At 38.5% G+C, this 22,703-nt stretch overlaps 1 protein-coding gene across 2 annotated transcripts in view; it reads left to right on the top strand.

The window, feature by feature from the left end:
- Nucleotides 1-22,703, top strand: part of FBN1 (fibrillin 1) — a 145,772-nt gene that overhangs the window by 68,532 nt on the left and 54,537 nt on the right. For both annotated transcript variants that reach the window (XM_041418594.1, XM_041418593.1), the window contains 12 exons: nt 489-608; nt 4,174-4,299; nt 6,410-6,532; nt 11,514-11,636; nt 12,559-12,711; nt 13,917-13,970; nt 14,851-14,976; nt 16,802-16,927; nt 17,461-17,580; nt 18,517-18,654; nt 19,650-19,700; nt 22,234-22,359. In XM_041418594.1, the coding sequence (XP_041274528.1) occupies nt 489-608; nt 4,174-4,299; nt 6,410-6,532; nt 11,514-11,636; nt 12,559-12,711; nt 13,917-13,970; nt 14,851-14,976; nt 16,802-16,927; nt 17,461-17,580; nt 18,517-18,654; nt 19,650-19,700; nt 22,234-22,359 (1,386 nt within the window). The remainder of the gene's footprint in view (nt 1-488; nt 609-4,173; nt 4,300-6,409; nt 6,533-11,513; nt 11,637-12,558; nt 12,712-13,916; nt 13,971-14,850; nt 14,977-16,801; nt 16,928-17,460; nt 17,581-18,516; nt 18,655-19,649; nt 19,701-22,233; nt 22,360-22,703) is intronic.

Raw genomic sequence — 22,703 nt, 5'->3', positions numbered from 1 at the left:
TTTATTAGTTATTGAAAATGGTCTCTTTAAAATGCTACCAGCTTTTTGAGTATGCAATGACCTATTGTTAAAAAATCATAAACTTAGGCTTAGTAGGATTTACAAGTCCTTTTTAAGTTCATGAGTAGTATCTTGTTAGGCTCTTGAGACCTTTAGGCTTGGAACTCAGTAAGAGCTCAACAACAGAAGCAAGGATTAACTGTTCTTATAGGCAAGATTTTGGTTCTGCAAAATCTTCAGTGGAGCCGGGAATGTGGAGATGTGGGATTAAGGCCTCAGTCTCTCACACATGCAATATTTTACTGAAAATTCATTTTCCCAGATCCTGTTTATCTTAAAACATGGGATCTTTTTGGGATCTCAGTGATGTCCCCTTTCCTTAGGGATTGAAGGGCACTATTTCTCCAAGTACAAAATTATAAACGCCTGCAGGGAAAAATAACTGTCAGCCAGTGTGGTAATAAAATTATATTGTCTGTGTTCCACAGATATTGATGAATGTGAAAGGAATCCATGCATTGGTGGAGACTGTGTGAACACACAAGGATCCTACATCTGCCAGTGTCGTGTTGGGTATCAGAGCACGGCCACCAGGACAGAGTGCCGAGGTAATGGGCATGCAGCCACATCTGCTATTGTCTACTTATCAGGAGGGAAAATAGTTTGCAAGCAAAATTTAACAGATGGGTCAAATATGGAAGTTTGAAAAAAAATAAAATTCAGTTATGGCAGTAAAAAAGACTGACCTGCTAGAGCTGGCTGTTTACTGACTGGGTTATGAGAAAAGGCATTTTGTCTTGTGCTAAAAGGATCTTGGCAATATTTATGGCTTTGAAATAGAAGAGACATATTTTCTTGGTTTTTTGGGCTTTTTTTTTTAATACTAAGACATGATTTAATACTAAGACATGTGCTTGAAGATCTCAAGGACAATTAAGCATCCCTTCACTGGAGAAACACTTTATGTATAAAAGACTAAAGAAGTTGGGGAGAAAAATAAAACTTCCAGTGAGTAAATGTAAGGTTACACTGCCCGTATGTTGTCTCTGCTTACTGACAGAGAAACAACTAAATATAAATTAGAGCAATGAAAACTTAGATATGGAAAAGTATTGGGAAAAAAAAGTAGGGAAAGCCTACAGGAAAGTAGGGAAAGCTGCAGGAAAAGCAGCCCAGAGCTAGGGCTGGTTCCAGGGAAAAAGCTGTTGAGGAAGGCATGTTGTGGCAGTTTTGCGTTCCCCTTGGGATGCCCTTTGCAGCTGCAGTGTGCCTGGAGCCCTGATGGGGAAGCCTCAGAATCCTCATTATACTTATTCTGAAGGTCTGACTTGACTTTAGTCCTGATGGTCTTCATCCTGTTTTCCTATGGGAGTGGGACCACATAACTCCTCAGTGGTCAGCCAACCCTCTGTCAGGGTTTTGTGACTCCCAAATTGGGGTAGGGATTCAACTGTAAAGGTAGATGGATGCAGTCCTTTATAATTAAGGCATGATGAGAGATTTCTGGCAGAAGAATAAGTTATTGCTTTGATATTCCATAAGAAATGAAGCATCTAAATGAAACAGGATGTTTGAATGCTCAGAGTCACAGCTTGTGTTCATATTTTGCTTCCTGCACTGGGTGCAGGGTGCAGAGCATGCACTCAGTCTGATGCAGAAAGTTTCTAAAAAGCCAGAAGAAAGTTACCTGCGTTAGTGTGCATTTCTCTCCTTCCTTTTGTGAATCAGAATGTTTGTGGTACAGAAGCTTGCTCTCTGGTCCAGGAAGATATGCAGAGCCAGCATACTGCTGCCTGTTGCTGGGGAGTATTTGACCTAATTGCTGCCAAGCAGCCGTGTTGCGGAAGCATCTTCATAGTTCAGCTGACTGGTGGTGAGGGAGTGCTGAAGGGGAGTCTCAGCTGTGATGAATTTACTCATGAGTCATTTTTGTCACACATTTTTAATTTGACTGATTCATTACACAAACACATGGTTGTCAGAAGCCCAGTAGCTTAATGGCATTTAAGTGTGGTCACTTAGCAGTTCCTTTGCAGTCTATGGGAGCTGTGCCTGCTTGACAGCCAGAGCAGAAAATGCTTCGATGTGCAGAATCTTGATTTTCTAAAAGAATTTTTAGGACTAGTGGGGAAAAGAAAAAGGCTAGTGGGGTGCATTTGGCAAAGTGCACATATAGTGTACTGGTGGCTGCCAAATCAGCATTTGTTGTAGAATTACTTTGCATGACTACTTTGGATGTAGCGATTTTATTTTTTTGCATGCACAAATGTGTCTGTGCTGATGTGCTTTTGGAAATGTGTTCCTTATGAAGTCTCTCAAGCTCTTGGAAAACGAAGTCTCTGTAATGACCAGCTGTTTATCTGTTCCTTGCTCTGAGGTTCCAGGGGAGGATTTTTTCTACATGATGACTCTGATTGGTGACTAAACATTGCAGTCGTTATTGCAAGCTACTGATTATCCGTTCTTAGGAACCCTTATAATTCTAATATGAGCTTGGCTGAATTAATATCTTAACTGGAGACATAAGTGAATAAAGTCACATTGTGATTAATGATCTGAACAAAAAATGCTTCTCAATTGCAGAAGAGAGGATATAAAATGGACCTCAAAAAAAGATGAAATTTTATTATGATTAGCTATCAATATGTGCTTTAACAGCTAAGTGCTTACTATAATCTGCTTAACATTTCTGATGAGAGGAGGTCAGATCTTATGAGGAGGTCAGATCAGCAATTTTGGATGTTTCATTGAGAGAGGGTACTTTGATGTATTCTCTGAGGAGAAAAAAAATGGTGATGTTATTTCATTTGAAAATTAGAAATATGTTGGACTAGTGGTGGGACTCTGATCAGCTGTGTGTATGTAAAGAGCAATGAGGTTCACTATTAATTTTCAACACATTTAAATGGCATCAGATGCATAAAAATACAAAACCAAATGAGCTCTAAAAATCAAAAGGCCTTGAGATGCTGTAGCATTTCTGCCTGTCCTAAGGAAGAAAGCTGGTGTAGTAGCTGAAGCCAGACACGGATGCAATCAAGGGCCGGAAAAGTGGGGTGAAAAGGGACTGAACAGAGAGGAAAGTCACTTTTATGCATTGCTACTTAATGATGCTTGTTTATCAAATGTGGTTTATCAAGCCTGTACCCTTTTGGTGGAGGGCTGCAAGCTGCTGCTGCTGCAGCGAATGGTCACTGAGCAGCTCGTGCCTCTGCTGGCATGCTTGCTTGCTTGCAAAACAGTCATTTTCAGGGATTTCTTAGACTCTTCACAGAACTACCATGCTGCTAAGAAGGCAAGTATAGATTCACAGTTTCAAGAGGCATCAGGTCCCCTGGCCTAAGTGTTCAGAGAGCAGGGGCATTTGGGAGGACACCCTGTGCTCCACCTCTTCCTGAAGTGCAGCAATGATTTCCACAGAGAGGGCTCGGGAAGGGCACCCCCAGGGTATTTGGGAAGCATGGGTGCATAATAGACAGGTCTGCATGGGCTGGTTCTGATCACTGTGAGTGGAGTCCCCTGTGTGCAGGAATCTCTGGGAGATGGTCCAGGCCTTGATGGAGAATACTGAGCAATCTGAAAAATGTCTAGACAGTCTGTCTCAGCATCTCCTCTCCCCTCCTTTGGAGGAGAGGGAGAGCTGCCAGCCTTGTGTGATATCACTCTTCAGGTCCTCCAAAGCACTTGCCAAGCACCTCCTGCAGAGAGAGGGGAAAGAGGATCTGATGTTTCAAATACAAAGTAAGCAGGAGAAATTCTTCTGAGGTGGGAAAGTCTTGAACTTTCCTGTTATCTTACAAAGCAGCAGCAAAAGACAAGCTTTCTCACATCTTTCCTTAAGTAGTTAGGTACTGTTAAATTAAAGTTCAATAAAATATTTTAATGATGAGCAAAAATTAAATTTTAAAAAAAGCAAAAATTATGATTCTTGTTTGAGAAAGCTTGCAGGGTAGTGTTCACTGAAATTCTTTCACAGCAACTTGAAATTTCAAGCTGACAAACATTTTCCACCCCCATAACATTCAGTTATGGAAATCAAAATAAATCATTTTTCAGGTAATACAATTTCCATGGAGGTTTAAAAACCTGGGGGAAGGGCAAATGGGAAAAATTCCTCTTGAGTATAAAAGAGAATCTCCCAAAATGTTATTTTGCTTTCTGGTTGGCTTTCAGACATCGATGAATGCTTACAGAATGGTCGTATCTGTAATAATGGACGATGCATAAATACAGATGGCAGTTTTCACTGTGTGTGTAATGCTGGCTTTCAAGTGGCAGTTGATGGGAAAAACTGTGAAGGTAAGACTTTTCTGAAGTTATTCCATATCAGTAATTACAGTTGCAAGAGGTTATTCACAGCACATGAAAAAGAAAAGGACCCCTGGTGGGGGGAAGGGAAGGAACAAGGAGTCAGATATCCAAATATGTTTTGCTGTATCTGGGAGGGCAAGTAAAATGTCTTCTGCAGCCAGCTCTGGAGCCTTGGCTTGGCAATCCTCAATGGGATGTCTGTCCAGCAGGAGAAATAGCACATACCACTATCACAAAATGCAGTTTCTTTGATGGGAGTGGTACATTTTAAAACATAGCACAGGTCACATGCTGCCTGATTTTACTGTGTGCTTAAGAGTGTGCTTTATGGGATCTTACTGGGTGACTAGCAATGTGGTTTATGTAGATGCGGGCTGGTCTGACCTATAAAAATTGTTTTAACAAAAATTTGTAAACATAATTGATGTGTTCCTACCTCCCAGACCTTTAGTAAAGGGGAAAAAAAGAAGAATGTTCTTTATCATGCTTCCCAAGGTCCTTGGGAGGGTTCCCAATGATCTATTCATACGTTAAAAGAATTTCAAGCACTGTTCTTAGAAACATTTTTGGCAGAATATTATCTCAGTGATTCAGCTCAAAGACTTAATGCCAAAATTCCTGGTTGGGATAGATACACGATTTTTTTTTAAAAATCATAAATTATTTTTGTCTGACTTAGCCTGTAAGTAAAAAGAAAACACACTATGTCTAGAAGTGTAATTTCTGTCCAAGACAGCTGCAATATTAAGGAAAATAGCACGATTCTGAATATATTGTAATGTCATTATGATCCAGTGATTTTATGTGCTAGTAGTGATTCTGTTAATCCTTGGTAGAGACAGACATTTTAAGACTCTATTTTTCCTGACTCTTTTTTAGATACAGTTTAGCACTATAAGCTGCTTTAAAAATATCTTATTATGGAAGTACATTGACTAAATATATTTGGAAATTAGACTATTCAGGAAAAAACTCTCTATTCTGATTTCTTCCTTTCCCACCAAATACCATGTGCTAATAGTAATAAAAACCAGGACATCGGCAGTCTGGTAAAACATTTTTAATTCCATTGCATGTGCTGCCAGAATGTCTGTTGCATCCACTTATGAAACAGTTTCATCTCTGGAGTTGTAATGCATTGAGTTGTATGCACACAGACTAATCAGTAAAGACCATGGCATTGTGCCATACCTTAATGTAACTGTGTGTATTTCTTTAGATGAAACTGGTAAATACTACTGATTTTTTTTGGATGTAACATCCGAAACTGATTTCATCTGTGCCAGGACAAAATAAGGACTGAGAGGATATAAAAGCTTACTCAAATCAAGAACAGAATTCTCTGTACTTGCCTTTTTTTTTTCCTTTCCCATTTCGTGAGTAACTGTGCAGGGTTCAGAATAATAGTGTCTGAGACCTCCACCTTTTTTTATTTGAATCCTCCATGATATCCCGTTAGGTCAGAGGATCAATAATGCTTTCATGAAGCTGTAATTAGTACCCTTCTGTATGGTGTGTCATGCTGAATGCAGGAAGGGACAGATTTTACTTTAAATGAAAGTTGAGGGTGCCCACAGAATTCATGCTTGAGCACAGTGCTGGTAATTCTCCCATACCATAAATCCTAGATTTGTCCAGAGAAGGTTATAAAAGTTTTCACTCTAAACCCAAATGTTCACTCTTCTCCCTTCAGGTCTTCTTAGTAACAAAATTGTATTTACATTCCAAATAGGAGACTGCTTCTAACCTAGCTTCTATTTAGATTAAGATGTCAAACCCTCTTTAATTACATCCCTTCTCACTTTTTGGTGACTTTTACCAACTGAAAGTTCTTAAGTTGTCCAGTTTCTCATCCAATTTTTGTTCTCTTTGTTTTTTTGGATTCATTCCTTTTTATGTTAATGATTCATTATGAAAAATGGAGTCATTGCTTTGACACATCCTCTAGGACAGTGCAGTATGCCCCATCATATGTTTCTGATTATCATGATAGCTCTGACAACTAAGAAAAAGATTAAAGTTTATCTTTTGGATATAACCAGTAACAATTCTTATGCTTAAACATTATGAACATTGTATCTATTGTCTACATTTTCAGATATGGATGAGTGCAGCATCAGGAACATTTGCCTCAATGGGATGTGCATCAACGAAGATGGCAGTTTTAAATGCATTTGTAAACCAGGGTTCCAGTTAGCATCTGATGGACGCTATTGCACAGGTAAGCACAATAAATTATGGGTTCCCAAAACTTGAGTCCTGTCTCTGGGTAGCTTCAAGAGTAGCCTTATTTGTGATTCTTGGGAACAAGAGGTATGGGGCAGAGTTGTCAGCAGATATGCTTTTTAAATCAGCTGGAATTATTTGTCATTGTGCATGGCACAAAGTCATTGGCATTGTACAAGCCAAATGTGCAAAGTGAATAACTTGTGTCCTACAGAAGTCTTTGAAACACTCATTGTTGACACTGCATATCCTGAACTTGTCAAGTGCATGCCTTAAAATCTTAAACAAGCTAAAACTCTGTGCAAAGTAAGAAATCCTGTTCACTTTTGGTGAGCAACAGAAAACACTCTGGGAAATGTTCAGCTAATAGCGAGGTAAAAACCAGCTTATGTTACCAGAGAACAAATTGTATGGCTGGTGTGTCGTTGCCTCGTGCATGAGGCAGTGGTTGGTTGACAAGACGCATAGACACTACAGGATCAGAGAGCTTGTTCAGTGCATTTGTTATCCAGATGAAATAATTTAGCTTGTACTTGATAATGTCTCTTTTGGTATCATGGATAGGAGCTGTAATTTGTCTTTGTCTCTGTGCCAGGCTGCTGTCTCTTGACGGAATTCAGATGTTTATAGTGCAGTGTTTGGCAGATTTTGTGACAGAAATTTTTTTTCTTTTTACCTTTGGACAAGTTGTTGCAGAGGTATTGTTTGCTTGCCTTTAACAAGAGCAAACTTTTGTGTGTTTTAGCCTTATTTTGGTGCATGTGATGTTTTTTCTTGACGGATTGTACAGTGAGGGTGGTCATTGCGTGGCAAGAGGATCATGGATGGAAGCAGGTGGGAGGAAGATCATAAATGGATATATGCAATGACTCAGGGAGGTGATTCCACTCAGCAGGGTGGACTTTGTGCAGCAGTGTTAGCTTTGGGGAGTTTTACACAAGAAGCAGTTAGTATGATTAGTGATTCTGAATATGTTGTTTAGATCATAATGTTGATACATAGAGTTTTATAAAGGGATTTAGCTGTAAGATAATTGTTAGATGTTACGTATATGCATTCCTTTGGTTGTTTGTAGGTTGTTCATATTACCATTGATTATTTAGCTACTTGTCTGCAAGAAATGTATAATTTTAAGAAACTTTCCCATCTGATATAGATAGAGGTTTGCTTGAAGGATATTTTAGGGAAACCCTTCCTGTTAAGACCTAGGCTCTGGCCAGGCCCTGGTCCTGGCTGGTCAAGAAGTATGCCAACAGACCCAGGTGTTTCTGCACTAAAAATGTTATCAAGTCACTTTGATTTGCTGATATGGTCTTATAAATGCTGGACCCCCTTTTCGAGATAAACTTGGAAACCTTTTCTGGAAAAGGTCCTTCATGTTCTTGCTGTGAAATGTGGCTCCCCAGTGATTGCAGACCCTGGATGATGGTAAAGTATTTAGGCAGCTGATGATGTATTACCTTGCTTATTTTTGCTTCTTGTGTGCTTAGTCTTTTATTAGATGTATTGTTTTACTGTTCATAGTCAGAGAAGTGCATGTTATCAAAAAATAAAAAAGGGGAGTATGGCATGTGCAGTGGCAAGGCCAGCTGATTTACTAACCTAGGGGAGAGGGTATGCATGTGTTCTATCACCAGCAGGTCCAGAGTGCTCACCTGCTTGTCTGGACAAACATTGAGCACATCCGAGACAAAGCCCAGTGAGAGGAAAAATGACCTAATCACCATCCAGCCCTTGTGGCCAAAGCAGGAGCAGGGTAGGGCTGCCAGGAACATGGCTGTGCCTGAAAGCTTGCAGGGGCTGCTTGCCAGTAGAGGCCTTGTGTCTCACTGCACTCACCATCATATTGTTATGTGTCTGCTGACTTTCTTCAGTTATTCCCTGCTCCATGCTTCCAGAAAGACGTTCAGTAATGTTAAAGTCAGCATTTCCAGCCAATGGACTCCCTCCTGCCTGACCAGCACAGCCCCTGAGCCCAGGCCATGTGAACTTTGGAACAGTAGCCATTTATTTCCAAATGCAGAAAAAGCAACTCTCTTCCTGGGGATATTGGACACTGTCTTTTTGTTTTCCTATGCTGTGAGTCTCTTTGTCAGTGGCATAGTTGTTTTTGATGTGTTTTTATTGATTGAACAAAGAAGGGGAAGATGTGGGAGATAAGAAATCCTGTTCACTTCTGGTGAACAACAGAAGGGCTCTGGGAAAGGTTCAGCTAAGAGCAAAGTAAAGAACAGCTCATATAACCAGAGATGGGCTTGCCTGGCTGGCGTGTGGTCGCCTTGTGCGTGAGGCAGCGGTTGGTTGGCGAGATGTGTGGGCACCACGGGATCAGAGGGCTGACTGGACAAAAGGACACGTGAACAGCCACACCACAGTGGCAGGCAGCCACGTGTGCCTGTCTGGGTGAAGCGTAGAGCATAAAAAGGCTTGGTTTGTTGCAATAAGTGATCTTCTTTGGAGCAAGCAAGAAGGAGAAAGTCCGTGTATCTTTGTTCCCCATTGCTACAAAACTCAAAGGTTGTGCTTGGATGTGCAGGGAGTGTTTGCACAAATGGACATTTCTGCAGCAAATTTGTTTCCTGCCTGAGCAGTTTTGATAGGGAATTGCATGTGTGTTTTTGCAGAACTAGGGGATCAAGAAAGGAATGGAAGGGTGCAACTCATTGCTTCTATAACTGTCTCGTTTGATGTTTTCCAAGCTGAGTTTTCAGCTGTTAGGAAGGTCTTCTAAACCAAAGATGGGGATAGTGTAATTAACACTTAGTTCCATAAAACTGGAATTTAAGTATAAGTACAGGGCATATGCTTGGCTGTCTGGTAAAAAATTCCACTTAGACTTTCTGAAATAACATGCCAAAAAATAATGTTACACCACAGTCTTGTATATTCCCTGAAATACAAGACATGCTAAATTTATTCACCATTAACTTCTTTCAACGATGATTTGCTTGATTTTTCAGAAACATGTATCAGGCATGCAGAAGTTTGAAGCATTATTTCTGTTCCATACATTGTTTCATCTTTAAATCAACAGGAATTCCCCAAATTAAAAGTTATTGCAAGGCAATTGAAAATGGTAGTTTAGTAGTCTGAGCAAATTTTTCCTGCTTAAAATTAGAGAACTTTGTGTACCCGCCTAGCACTACTAAGCAAGCTAAGCAGAAAAGGCAAAACTCATTGAACATGGAGAATTAATCCATTAGTTGGTTTTCCAGAGCCAGGTCGAATATGTTTTAAGTTGTCCAGATGGTGACTTTTACCACAGAAGAGAGTGGAGCATTCTCAAGATTAGAATTTCGGACTTTATTTCTGTGGGTGAAGTTGATTTACTCTGTGGAATTTCAGGCCTGTTAAAAGCAGAAGCTTTTTACCCATCTTTACAGGAACCAGGTTTTCAGCTGACTTGCACCATTTTCAGTGACCCACTTTACCTTTAAAAAATTCTATAGTGGTATTTCCAACACATTCGTAAATCAGTACAAAAGAAAATAGATGACACATTTCTCCCTTTACCAGGTTACAAAATCTTTTTTTAAAAATGAACTACAGGAAATGGGAAAGAAGTAATTTTGCCTTTCTGTTTCTAGAAATAACCTTAAAAATGGAAAGCTTTTTTTCTTTCTTTTTGCTTGTAGGAGAATCTGTTATAGGAGTTCAGTGTTGTTCACCAAAATAGCTGTCTACGCCATTAAAGAGCATGGCTCATTTTGAATCCCAACTCCATTTTTACCTGCACTGAGTAAGGACTAAATTTAAAGAGGGAAAAACATCTAAGATTTGTCTGAAACAGAACAAAAGATTGTAGGATGAAGTAAAAATGATTTGAGCCCATGTACTTAAATATAGCTTTTATTTTAAAATGCAGTTTGAAGAAGGAATCTTGGATCATACAAGCCGTTTTTTATGCCAAACAACACAAACTAAGTAAAACACAGAGGTGTTTCACTCTCAATTTGCCCTTTTAAGGTCAGAAAAAAGGAAATTGTCACACACACTGTCTCTTGTATATAGTATGGAGAATTGTTATGAAGTGATTATTTTATAAAGGTTATGCATATTTCCAAACAATATTTATAACACTAATTTTCTTTATAATTTCTAAAATGATAGTATGCTCTCTGCATCTAGAGAATGATCTTACTATTATCAGGATACACAGCCTATATAGGTTTTTTACTAATTTAACATCTCTGTGTGATAGTTTAATATTATAAGTTTTCATTCCTATATTTCATTGCTATGGGCCTTATTGTCCAATGTGCCATTGTTGGGCAAAGAGGGTGGCTTGTGCCAGGCAATTGCTCAGGGCTCAAATCATTAATGAATTCCTTTCAAGGCTGGAGAGCACTCTGTTTGTTGAAAGTTTATAAAATGTGCTGTAATGAGCATCCGATAGGAAAATCCAATTGTCATGCAGATCACCAGAGAGACAGGGACTGCAGGCAGGGCCTGACTGGGGAGATTCAGATGTGCTGCAGGAGGAAAGGAAATTCTTTGGTGGCCCCGTGAAGGCACCTTGTTGGAGGGGTGAAAGATTCAATTTGCTATTTGGACTGATTTTTTACGGCATGAACTGTTAATACAGAAAGGGAATGTCCTGTTATATACTACACAAGTCCTTTGTCTTAGCAGCCACAGTTTCCTCCTTCCTCCAATTATGATTTTGCCTGAATGACTCTTAAATCGGAACATGTACCTCTTGGGAACAAGTCAGGAAAATGTAGTCCCTTTTATTCTCCAGGGAGAGAAAAATAATTTTGTTCTGTTTATTTCTCCTGAATTTGGCATTTTCCTATTCTGTTTCAAATACCGAATTCATTATTCCTAACAAAATCTTCACTTGAACTACTTTCCATTTACCCTTGATATTTTTCTATAGGATATATTGAAAATAAGCTGCACAAATGCAAGTTTCAGCCAGGCATCAAACACTATGTAGTTTAACTTCTAATAAAGCTCATTCTGTTCTCCAACAGACATCAATGAGTGTGAGACAGATGGAATATGCATGAACGGGCGCTGTGTGAACACTGATGGCTCTTTCAGATGTGAATGCTTCCCTGGCCTTGCAGTAGGACTGGATGGACGTGTCTGTGTTGGTAAGACAAACTTCATGGAGTCACAGTTAACCAAAGTTAAGATACTAGTGCTGATGAACACTAAGATATTAGTCTGATGAACAGATCAAGTCTGAATGTAGAATTTGCCATTTTTTCATGGAATGGTGGGTAGTAGTTATAGTGGATAATAATAGCTCTGTAATGTTTACTGTAATAGCCCAATTTGCTCTGTTTTCATTTCCTTTTTATTTAAAGAGAAAAAAAGTGTGGGTCAAATCACAAGGTCAGGTAGACTGTACAGAGTAGAGGTGACTAGTGCTGCATCAGTTCTGAGAAGGTGAGAATTTGGCCTGTTTCTGTCAATGTAAAATTCTTCATTTGTCACTAAGCTTAAAGATGTAATTACTCTGTCACGTCTTTTTAACATGGGATGGACCCCATTTTCTGCCCATTTCTGTACAAGCTCAGTGTTGTTTATAAAATACTAATAATATGCATGAAAGCTATTTATGGGCCAGTTCTTAAAGAAAGAGAAAAATCACCCCTGGACCTGAAAACAAAAATATATGAAGTCTTATGTATTGGAATAGTATTAATGACTTTTCCTTGAGTTTTTACAAGCAAAGAAAGAGCAAAGACTTTGTCCATTTTCCCCACAGCTTCTCACTAGTTCAAAGTTAAGAATTGATTGTTTGCCTAGTAGTTCACCAGTGCATATTAAGTCATTAAATACAATGACTATTTGAATGCCTTAATTCTTGGGAGTGGAAGAAGAAAAATTTCTTCTCCCTAGTAGAGGGGTGCATACAGGTGGCTGGAAAGCAGAGGGAAATAGTGAAAGAGACTTTGTTTTGACAGCTATTTCATGGTGTTTATGGCACCTGAGCTACATTTAATACTTGTTGTAATTTATGGCAGGATAGTTGGCTATGACAGGATTAATAGAGATTTCTTCCCCCAGATACACATATGCGAAGCACATGCTATGGTGGCTACAAGAGAGGACAATGTGTGAGACCATTAACGGGTGCAGTTACAAAGTCAGAATGCTGCTGTGCCAGCACTGACTATGCCTTCGGAGAGCCTTGCCAGCCCTGCCCAGCACAAAACTCAGGTATGGCATGTTCACTGGTAAATCTTCTCATTTACAAGGTAGAAGAAAGTTTTATATCAACATTGCAACTTGAATCAGGAGATTACATTGTAGTATAATACGTTACGTATTTTGAGCAATCTTTTATTTTTTATATGTTTTAAAACTACAGGAAATAATTTTTTAAAGCAACAGTAAATTACAATATCTGGCACAAGATTTGATATGCACATTAAAAACAAACAGGACATTTTCAGACAGCAAACCATATTTTGGTAGATGTAGATAACAAAAATCAGAAATTTTAACAAAAGTAACTAATGGAAAAAATGTGGTTAATTAATAGGTTCAAATCCATAAGGTACACCTGCCAGTCACATGTTTGCTGCTTGACTCATATCCTTCAAGTTATCTGAAGTAGCTCATTCAGTACCTTGCCTTTGGGTAGTCAATGCACAGACAAATGTCCAGTTCAGTTTCTTGCAAATACTTGAGTCTCTCGCTGAAATCCCCACCAAGTGAAGTTGTCTGGGACGTAACTTCTCTCTGGCAAGAAAGCAATCCTAACCATTTCAATGGGCAGAGTGTTTTAGGAAAATTCTTCCAAGAAGACTCCACTGACACAGTCCTTGCTGTGACGCCAGTAAATTAAAGAGACCTTGGTTTCATAGAGGTGACTGACTCCAGGGAGCTGTTTTGAAACCTCAATTTATTATGTGTTTCTTGTTACTCAGCAAATTTGTTGTTGCACATAAACAAAGTATACCATTTGATAAGATATCCTTGGTCTACTATGAACGCATGAAGACCCTCTTTCTAAATGGAGTTAAATATGGGGCAGATTTATAGGAAAAAGTGTTCTGTTTCCTGGTCTCTTTGAACATGCACCCTGGGCAAGGACTTGGTCATAAAGTTCTGGAGAATCTTGCTGTGAATATGTTATGGTTCGTTTGTGTAGGAGGACCAGCATGAAGTTTATGTCTATTCTTAAATGCCACAGTTCATCATGTGAAGTTTTTACTCATCCATCTTCATAAGCAGATTCAGACCCTCAATCTGCTAAAATGCTTCACAGGTTCAGAATACTGTGAGGTTATTAATGTTTTCAGAAGAATTGGAAGGCACGTTACTTCTTTCAAATAATTAATTGCCATACTGTAAATGGTGATGCTGAAAGCAATGAGCTAAGAAAATTATTTCAGTAAGTTTTTTTATCATTTTTCCAGCTGAATATCAGGCTCTGTGTAGCAGTGGAACTGGCATGACTGCAGGAGGAAATGGTAAGATCACCTAATGTAATTCAAATTTATATATAGCACTTTTGTCTGAAAGTGTTACCTTGATATCCTTAATTTGTTAGCCGTGCTGGTGGGGATGGTAACAGAAGAGAATGGGAGAGAGGCTTAGGGTGAAGTGAATGGAGCATGGAGTTTCAGGATCATGCCATTTCACCAGTGGGGCCTCTCTGGTTTACATCATGGAGTGTCTGTAACTATCATTATAAAATAATGACAAATTCATGAGAAATGTCATTACCTACATGCCTTTATATGTAAGTCATATTTGCATATTTCAGGTGAAATCATCCTGAAGAATAAAGCCATATTGAACATTGAACTTACTCATGTTTTCATCTGTCAAAATAGGCCATGGTTTGTTTAACTATGGAGAAGAAAATTATTACAATAAAAGCTTTGTAGTCGTAGAACTGTGAAACTGCAAACTCTTAAATCAGCCAGTGCTCACTAGTAGATTTGCTGGCAGTAGATAGGGAAAAGCACTCAGAAAGGAGGGATATTAATGCTTTGGCAAGTGATGCCATCTGGAAATGCTATGAATCAGGAGATACGGGGAGTATTAGTATATGGGCCTCTCGAAATCTAATCTCTGATCCCCAGTTTAATATCCCAGTTCTTCCCTACAGTTGAAAGTTTCCTAAATGACCATGGACTAGAGATAAATCAATGATGACGAGATGCTTTTTTCTCTTGAGTGTGAATATTTAGGTGTGAATTTCCCAATCAGAACTACATAATTAGAAATATGGAGTTGCCAACGTTAAATTATATTGAAACTGTCTTTTTCTAGTTTGGAGAATTAACCCCTATAAGCCCTCAACAACTGCTGCTCTGATGTTTGGGTTTTTTTACCTTTATGTAGATATTAATGAGTGCTTATTGGATCCTGATCTCTGTCCAAATGGAAGGTGTGAGAACCTGCATGGAACATACAAATGTTATTGTGACCCTGGATATGAAGTGGACTCAACTGGGAAAAACTGCATTGGTATGAAATGTCTTATCCTCAAAGTATTCATAAAGAATCATCATATCCTTTCTCAAACTCTGTCGGCTAAACTATCCAAATCTATGCTTCTATTCTTTTCACACAAATAGAGGCTGCAGCCCTCTCTTGAACATGACTGATCTGACCAGTGTACAGTATTCTGCTGAAGTCTGACTGGTGCCTTGTATAGTCATGCCAGAAATTCTCCATTTCCCCATGGAATATCCTGCCTAAACTGATTCTAGTGTGCATTAGTCTTTTCTCAAATACATGTTATACTGTGGGATCAAAGTCAACCTCTAATTGAGATTTACATCCAGAGTTTGCTCACTAGCCTTCAGCTGATGAGTTCTGGTTTCTAGCATGTTATTGTTACTGGTCCCTAATTGCAAAGTTTTGAATGTTGGTGATTATATTTCATCTTATTTTTCTTGTTCATGTTGTCAAGATTAATTTAGCCTTGCCTGATTCTCTGTATTGGCAATAACTTCCAGCTTAGTGTTGGCCACAATTTTTGATTCAATTAATTTTTTACTTCTGCATTAAAATGAATATTTTATAGGATCATTCCCAAGTTTAATCCCTGAAAGCATTTCTGATATCCTCGCTTCATCATGATTGTTCTACTTTTTAATATATCCTACTGTAATCTCTCCTTTGTCCAGCTCTGGAACCACCTTAAAATTCTTAAATTCCTTTCTATTATCTCCAGCTTACATAATAATTTTGTTTGGGTTCACTATTCTCTACTTAAACCTAAATAGCTTAAGTCATGGGTGTTATCCCAGTCTAAACTATCCATTATCTTAAAAAAAAAAAAAAAGAGTTGGTATTTCTTAGATAAAAATCACACTGTAATTCATCCCATTTTCCCTTTTGCTTCTTTGGCTTTAATTATCCATGTCCTATTCCAGTGTTTGCTTGCAGCTGATGGCATCTCTTCTCCCAGTCCATCTGTGAGTTTTCCAGATGCTCTCCAGCCCACCCTGTTGTAGCCCACATCCATGCTCCATCACAGCTGTTTCCCATTCTCCCGTAATGTTCCACCTGGCCCTCTCTCAATTTTTCTGAACTCCTGTGAAGCTTCCCACATGGTCTGCTTTATTTTGCAAGTCTCCCTTCTTTTCCTAGCACTTTTGCTGTTCCCAGCTGCTGCACTGACCCTCTGAGTCTTCCCAACTTCTCTCAACACTTTCTAGGCCTCTCTGACTTAGCCAATTGTTCCTGTCTGCTCTTTGGGTCTCTCCTGGTCTTCACCTGCTATTCATGGCCCATTGCCACCTTCTTGCAACTTCTCCCTAATGACCACAGTTCTTCCAAAGATTTCCTCAGGGTTCTTAAATTTAGCACTAGCAATTCTATTTAAATTTTTCATCTCTGAAGCAAGTGTAGACTTACATTAGCCTTGTTAACTATAACATCTAAGTTCAGAGCCAGCCTGGAAAAAATAGTGATTTAAAGACCAAGATGATCAGCAAACCTTTTCAAACCAGTCCTTTCCTTGTTCCTTTTATTACTGTAGGTGCTGCTGTGCAGTGACTCAGAGACTGTATAGACCTAATCCATAGTAAAGGCAGGATGAAAATGTGAATCCCAGCTTTATTTTGAACTGTAGTGTGACTGTCACATATTATTAATATGTGAGGAAAGAAAGTAAAAGCTCTTGTGCAAACCTGTTGTCTACAAAAAGAATCCAGTATTCATATTCCACATTCCCCTGCCCTATTTGTCTCCTCTGAAAAGTGGCTGTTGGAAGTGAAATTCTGTCCTGACTTCTATTCCAGAAATGTTTTCTTTCTTAAAAAGTTCTTTATTTCCGTTGTAGATATTGATGAATGTGCACTGAACATGCTGCTTTGTGACAATGGGCAATGCAGAAATACCCCTGGAAGTTTCACCTGCACCTGTCCAAAAGGATTTGTATACACTCCTGATCTAAAAACATGTGAAGGTAATTGGTAATGCACCATTTCATCCTAGTTTTATTCATATGGACTATTCTCAGATTGTGCCAGAAATACTTTGAACCTTCATGAAGGTATAATGTGTAAAAATAAAAAAAAATCACAATAAATAAATTCAGTGGGAAAGTAGGAGAATGAGGAGGGAGGGACAAGGCCAGAATGAAATTATTAAATAACCTCATGGAATAGCCTGTATTTACTCTCCCTATTTACTACTACCAGTGAGCTCACACTCTGCCAAGGGTGAGAAGAACCAAGTTTACAAATCTGTTGTGTGAGTAACAGAGCCAAAGGGCTCCTAGTTTGAACCCTTTTTGAGTCACAGACAGTTCTAATGCATTCATGTGTCCTCAGGACACAAGCGTTGGTAGTCTGTTGTGAGGGGTTCATAACAGAAAAGGGGAATATCAGCAAGATTTGGTATGAGAAAAGCTTCATCCCCTTTTTCCTAAACTGAAAAGAGCCATATGTATTTTTGTTAATATTTTCTGGCACTAATAGCAGTGTGTTTCTTTTCTAGATATTGATGAATGTGAATCTAACCCCTGTGTTAATGGAGTGTGCAAAAACACACCGGGTTCTTTTGTTTGTGAATGTTCTCCTGAAAGTACTTTGGATCCAACCAGAACCATCTGCATAGGTATTATTCCTCTGAAGAGTTTATATTTGCTAGTTAAAAATGTCTGATGACATGCAAACATTGTACACCAGGTTAAGAAAATATTTTAAAATAAGTTATCTAGATTAATTTAGTGGGAAACATAACAGAAGCAATGTTTAAAAGTGCTTTTTTTCACCATTACTGTGGGGGCATAAAGTGCACTTGGGAGCTTGGTGTGCTTCCATGTCAAATTTGAAAGAGAGGTGAAATTTTTTTTTTTTTAACCAGCACAGAAATCCTATGACCCATACTTCAGGGCTGTGCTCACCTCCTTAATTTCTCCTGTAATAAGATGAATGTGTTCTAATTAGGATCTGCTCTCTGGAAAAAAATTTGTATTTGAGATGGAGCATGAACAAGTTGTGCACAGTCCAAACCAGCTCAAGAGCATCCATGGACAATGCTGTGACTCAGATACTCTGTGGGCCCATAATTTCCTTTCTTGCCTGTGTTTTATTGGGACAGTAATTTATAGCTCTTTTCTAGTCATTGAGGAAAACTGTAGGACAACAGCTGTCTTAGCTAACTCCTGCCACTCCCCTGTATGGGAAGATATCCAGACTGGGGGATCTAGTAAAATAATGGAAGATGGAAGGGTTCTTCTGCATGTGCTCCTAATCTGAGTCATAATCAATACAGGGACTCAGATCTTGAATGGTATTGACATATACTCTCTGTTAAGGACAGTAAGCATAAACAAGGATTTGCAAGAACCTTGTGCTGGGATGATTTCAGGCTATAGTCCAGCATAGAGAAGGTTAAATTAAGAGACTTTAAAATAAATTTAGCTCTGATGTGGTAAATTATATTGAAAAGATTATTCTTTTTCATGGTTAAATGCACATGTGTTTGTAAATACAGTAATGCATAATGCTAGAGAATCTACATGAAAATATATTGTTTTTTTCCAAACAGAAACTGTCAAGGGTACCTGTTGGCAGAACATCGTCAATGGAAGATGTGAAATAAATATCAATGGAGCAACTTTGAAGTCCCAGTGTTGTTCCTCACTAGGTGCTGCTTGGGGAAGCCCATGTACACCATGTGAACGAGGTAATGCCTTTAGTTTTCCTCAGAAACCTAAGACTTTTCCTCCTCTGAGGTTGGTCGAGATTATTGTTGTAGAAGTTGGGCACAGGCTAGACAAATAACTTTACTTGTTCTGTTATCAAGCAGTCATTCCTTATTCAGTCCCAAAAATGAGAAGTCTTAATATTTGAGAGGTAGCATGTAGCTATAGAAGGTTCTAACTGGATTTTACAGTACATATTTTACAAGTTTAAGTGCTGAAGGGAAGGGACCACACCTAGAGTCTGTAACTGGCAGCCTTACTTTAGCATGGTTTGTCATAATTAGTGATCTGGAGTTCCTAATGATGTAGCAATAAATGCATGTTCCCTGGAGATCCCAAGGAAATGTTCGCAACAAATGGATCTTTGGTGTGGTAATGAAGGGAGGAGAGGGAGTAGCCCTTGTTATTATACTCTGTAGATTAACTGATGACCTGGAGAATCATACAGTTGGTGAAAAAATGGGTTGAGGTTGCTGCATATTCATTTGACAATTTTACTGAACTGTGGGATGAGCTGGGAACCCAGGGATGAGCTGATGAATGCAGAAATGTGTGTGGGTTGTTATTTCTGTATCCTGAAAGCTGCTAGTTTGCTCAAATCTTTGGTTAATTTCATTCTGTGTATTTTAACAGAATTCATCCTCATTCATCCATGGTAAATAGGGTTGTAATGTGCTGTGATCGAGTGAAATGAATTAATTGGTTCAAATGAAACAGAAATCATAACCACTTTTAGGCTAGCTAGCTGAGGCACATGGGAAGCAAAAGAGGATAAAGGCTGGCACTCTAGATAGTTTATGTAGTTGCCTCATCTTATCTCTTTATTATTTCAGAAAATACTGGGATACTGTCTAAGCATTCAGACTTCTCATGGCCATAAACTAGATAATGTTTCACATGATCAGTTTTGCACAATAAATTAATGGTGAGTTTTGGACTGTAGTATTCTGAAACTTCACTTCTGTTTGTTTTACAGACCCAATATGTCAAAAGGGATATTCAAGAATAAGAGGAACATTGTGTGAAGGTATTTATTGTTGCCTTAACATAAATCAGCTTGAATAAAAAAATGCCAGTGTTTTGATTTAAGTGGTTAATTTATCATAGAGGAACACTATGCCAAAGTCTTACCTTGTGTTGTTCCATTGACTTCATTAGAGTTATGTCGGGGATGAATTTGGTTTCAATTTTTTTAACATTTCTGCATACTCACACTTTATCTCAAAGTACACACTTGCAGATAGTTAACCAGTTAGAGTGTTAACCAGTATAAGGAGGTGCCTCTCTCTTCAAACACTTAACTGAGTAACCTGTTTTTACAGATTATGCGTCTTACATATACTACAAAACATGGCATAAGTAATACAGTGGTATGATAAGCCATTACTATGCTTTAGAAAAAGAGTATTCAAGGACTATAGTTCACATTAGTTTTTTTTTTTCTTTTTTCCCTAATCTTGGCTTTCTCCCATATGACATTATATGAAATCTTACACATTCCAAAATGTATTTTCATTGTCCTATAAAAACAAACAAACAAACAAAAAACATCAGGACACTGTTATGCTTTGGCTAAAGGAAAGGTTAATGTTTTAAATGTGTAGTTTTTTGCTTGGTATGGGATGACTATACTATTCTGTGAGAATTGAAGGTCCCACCCTATTTCATCTCTATTTGAATTGATTTGAACCCCTGGAAAAGTACTGCATATTTACATAATATGCAGAAGCTCAGAGAGTCTCAAACTGCTGTGGGTCATCCTGACTGACAACATCTGACATGACACTGCAGTTAAAATATTTTTTAAAAATTACTCCCATATGTAGCTTCCATAAAGAAACATTGTTTTTTTCCCTTAAAAAAAAAAAAACAAACAAAAGAGGAACACCCTCACACATACTCTTTGCTTTCCAAATGATGACTGAATACCTTGGCACGTCTGTGCTGCAGATCCACTGTACATAACTTATCTGACCTCAGCAACACTTTGAGGAGTGTGTAAGTGAAAGAAAATAAAAAAAAAAAGTGGGCCCACCTATCTCTCTTCACAAGGAAAGTCTTAGAACACTTTCAACACTGCTGGGATGGAAAGTTTATCCTTCCAAGATACAGACTTAACTGTTTTCAGCATTTTCTTTACCACCACATCGGATTACATCTATTACATGCTTTAATCTTTCTCGTTTCTATGGGACCTGGATAGCCCCAGGTTTTTCAGAGTAGTTTTCCTTCCTTGTAAACTTACTGAAGCCTTACTTGGTTTTCAACCAATGTAAGCATTTTTCAAGACAGGGAAAGGTCTCTAGGAAATTTACTGGCAAGTTAGAGACAGAAGTAAGTTTGGTTCCCAAAAGGTGATAGTCAGTTCTCCCATACACAGCCTATGTAAAATGAGTAATAGGTCTTGTGCAGGGAAATAAGCAAACTAAATTGGCAGCATTCCTCTCGTTTACGGGTGAGCCCTGGAGTTGTCAGCTGCACTATTGCTCACAGGCTGTGAACAGTGTTTCAGTGGTTTCTAATAATCCACTGGCTTTACTTCATACCTTCCAGTCAATTTACAGTATCTGTTCAAGGGCAGAGGCCACTGGTTTTCCCCCCCAGCGTTTATCCTCCGTCGTGCTCTGTGAGGTTTGAGAGATGCAATCTCTGCACCAGGAGTTTTGTCTGGAGGCTTAACCAGCCCAACCTTCCCACTTCTTGGTTACACTATACATGAGTATTCATCTACAGATTGCCAGTCATTCTTTTTCCATTTCTTGTTCTTATTCTCTCCTGTCCTAAAAATTGTCACGCTTCATCTTGGAGCATGTTTAATGCTGGAAGCTTTTTCCCAAAGGCAGTTGTGAAGCATATGCTTTCCACAAAGGACATGGGTGGGAGGACCTCACACTTGGATTACTAAACATTTATTTAAGCTCAAGCCAAGCTAATGCATATAATCAATTTTTCCTTACCAAAAAATGTTAAATTTGCCTTTTAAATATAGAAATACAGTTTTTACTTAACAAAGTTAAACTCTGTGTGTAGTTGTAAGGAGGCTATTTTAATATATGTAAAGTTACTAATTGCTGATAAGGCCATAGACCCAGATTTAAAATGGTGTTGTAGTTTCCAGATGTGCAGATAGAGAAAATATTAAAAAATCTTTAAAAAATACTGAATCTAGTTGGAATAATGCATAATGTCATTTTGCACTTATTTTGATCTTTCTTTGTCCATTTGCTTCAAATATCTGGCCCACAGTGAGTATGAAAATGGATATAGTTTTTAAACATCCCTCCCTTTTCTGTTACTTTTGAATTTAATTTCAGTATCTGTTGCTGATAGCAACATGTATTATTTCTGATCTTCAGCAGTTTTCTGTAATTAGTTGGATCTGGCTGACTTACTTTGGGAGTTGTAAATGTTTTTAATTTTTTCAGGCCATGTAGACTGCTGTCATTTTTTATTTTATCCTAAAAACACTGCAATGTTATTATTTTTTCTATTTTTGCTAATTTGTTTATATTTAGCATGCTAGTGATTACTCTTACTCACTTCCTTTTTTTCTTTAATAGATGTTAATGAATGTGAGGTGTTTCCTGGAGTCTGTACAAATGGGCAGTGTGTCAATACCTTGGGGTCATTTGTTTGCCAGTGCCCCAATGGGATGACTTTAGACGCTTCTGGACGCACTTGTCTTGGTAGGTATTAATTCCATGTACAGGTCTACTGGTGAAAAGCAGATCAATGCAGTGACCAGTGGTTGCACTGCGTGTTTTCTAATAAGAAAGGAAATTTATTTTTGTCCATTTTTCAAATTGAATTAGTCAGGGACATGAACTTAGTTCACCTGGAATAGGAACAGGTTCCGGTGGTAGTAGCTAAAGCTCATCACCGTCTGCTACTTGGTGAATAGCTGTGATTTACTTCCAGATTGCTCATCTGACAAATCCCTACAGATCATCCATGCTCTTAGAACTCTTCATCTGCAGCCCCACTGAAACCACTTTCCACAAAGGTTGGAGTAGTGGAGGCCACACTATTG

This window comes from Onychostruthus taczanowskii, unplaced genomic scaffold (genome assembly GCF_017590055.1).
Source record: "Onychostruthus taczanowskii isolate IOZ18803 unplaced genomic scaffold, ASM1759005v1 scaffold6, whole genome shotgun sequence".
In the NCBI taxonomy this organism is placed as follows: Eukaryota; Metazoa; Chordata; class Aves; order Passeriformes; family Passeridae; genus Onychostruthus; species Onychostruthus taczanowskii.
Note: the sequence above shows the minus strand (reverse complement) of the source record. Positions and strands in the feature narration are given on the sequence as shown.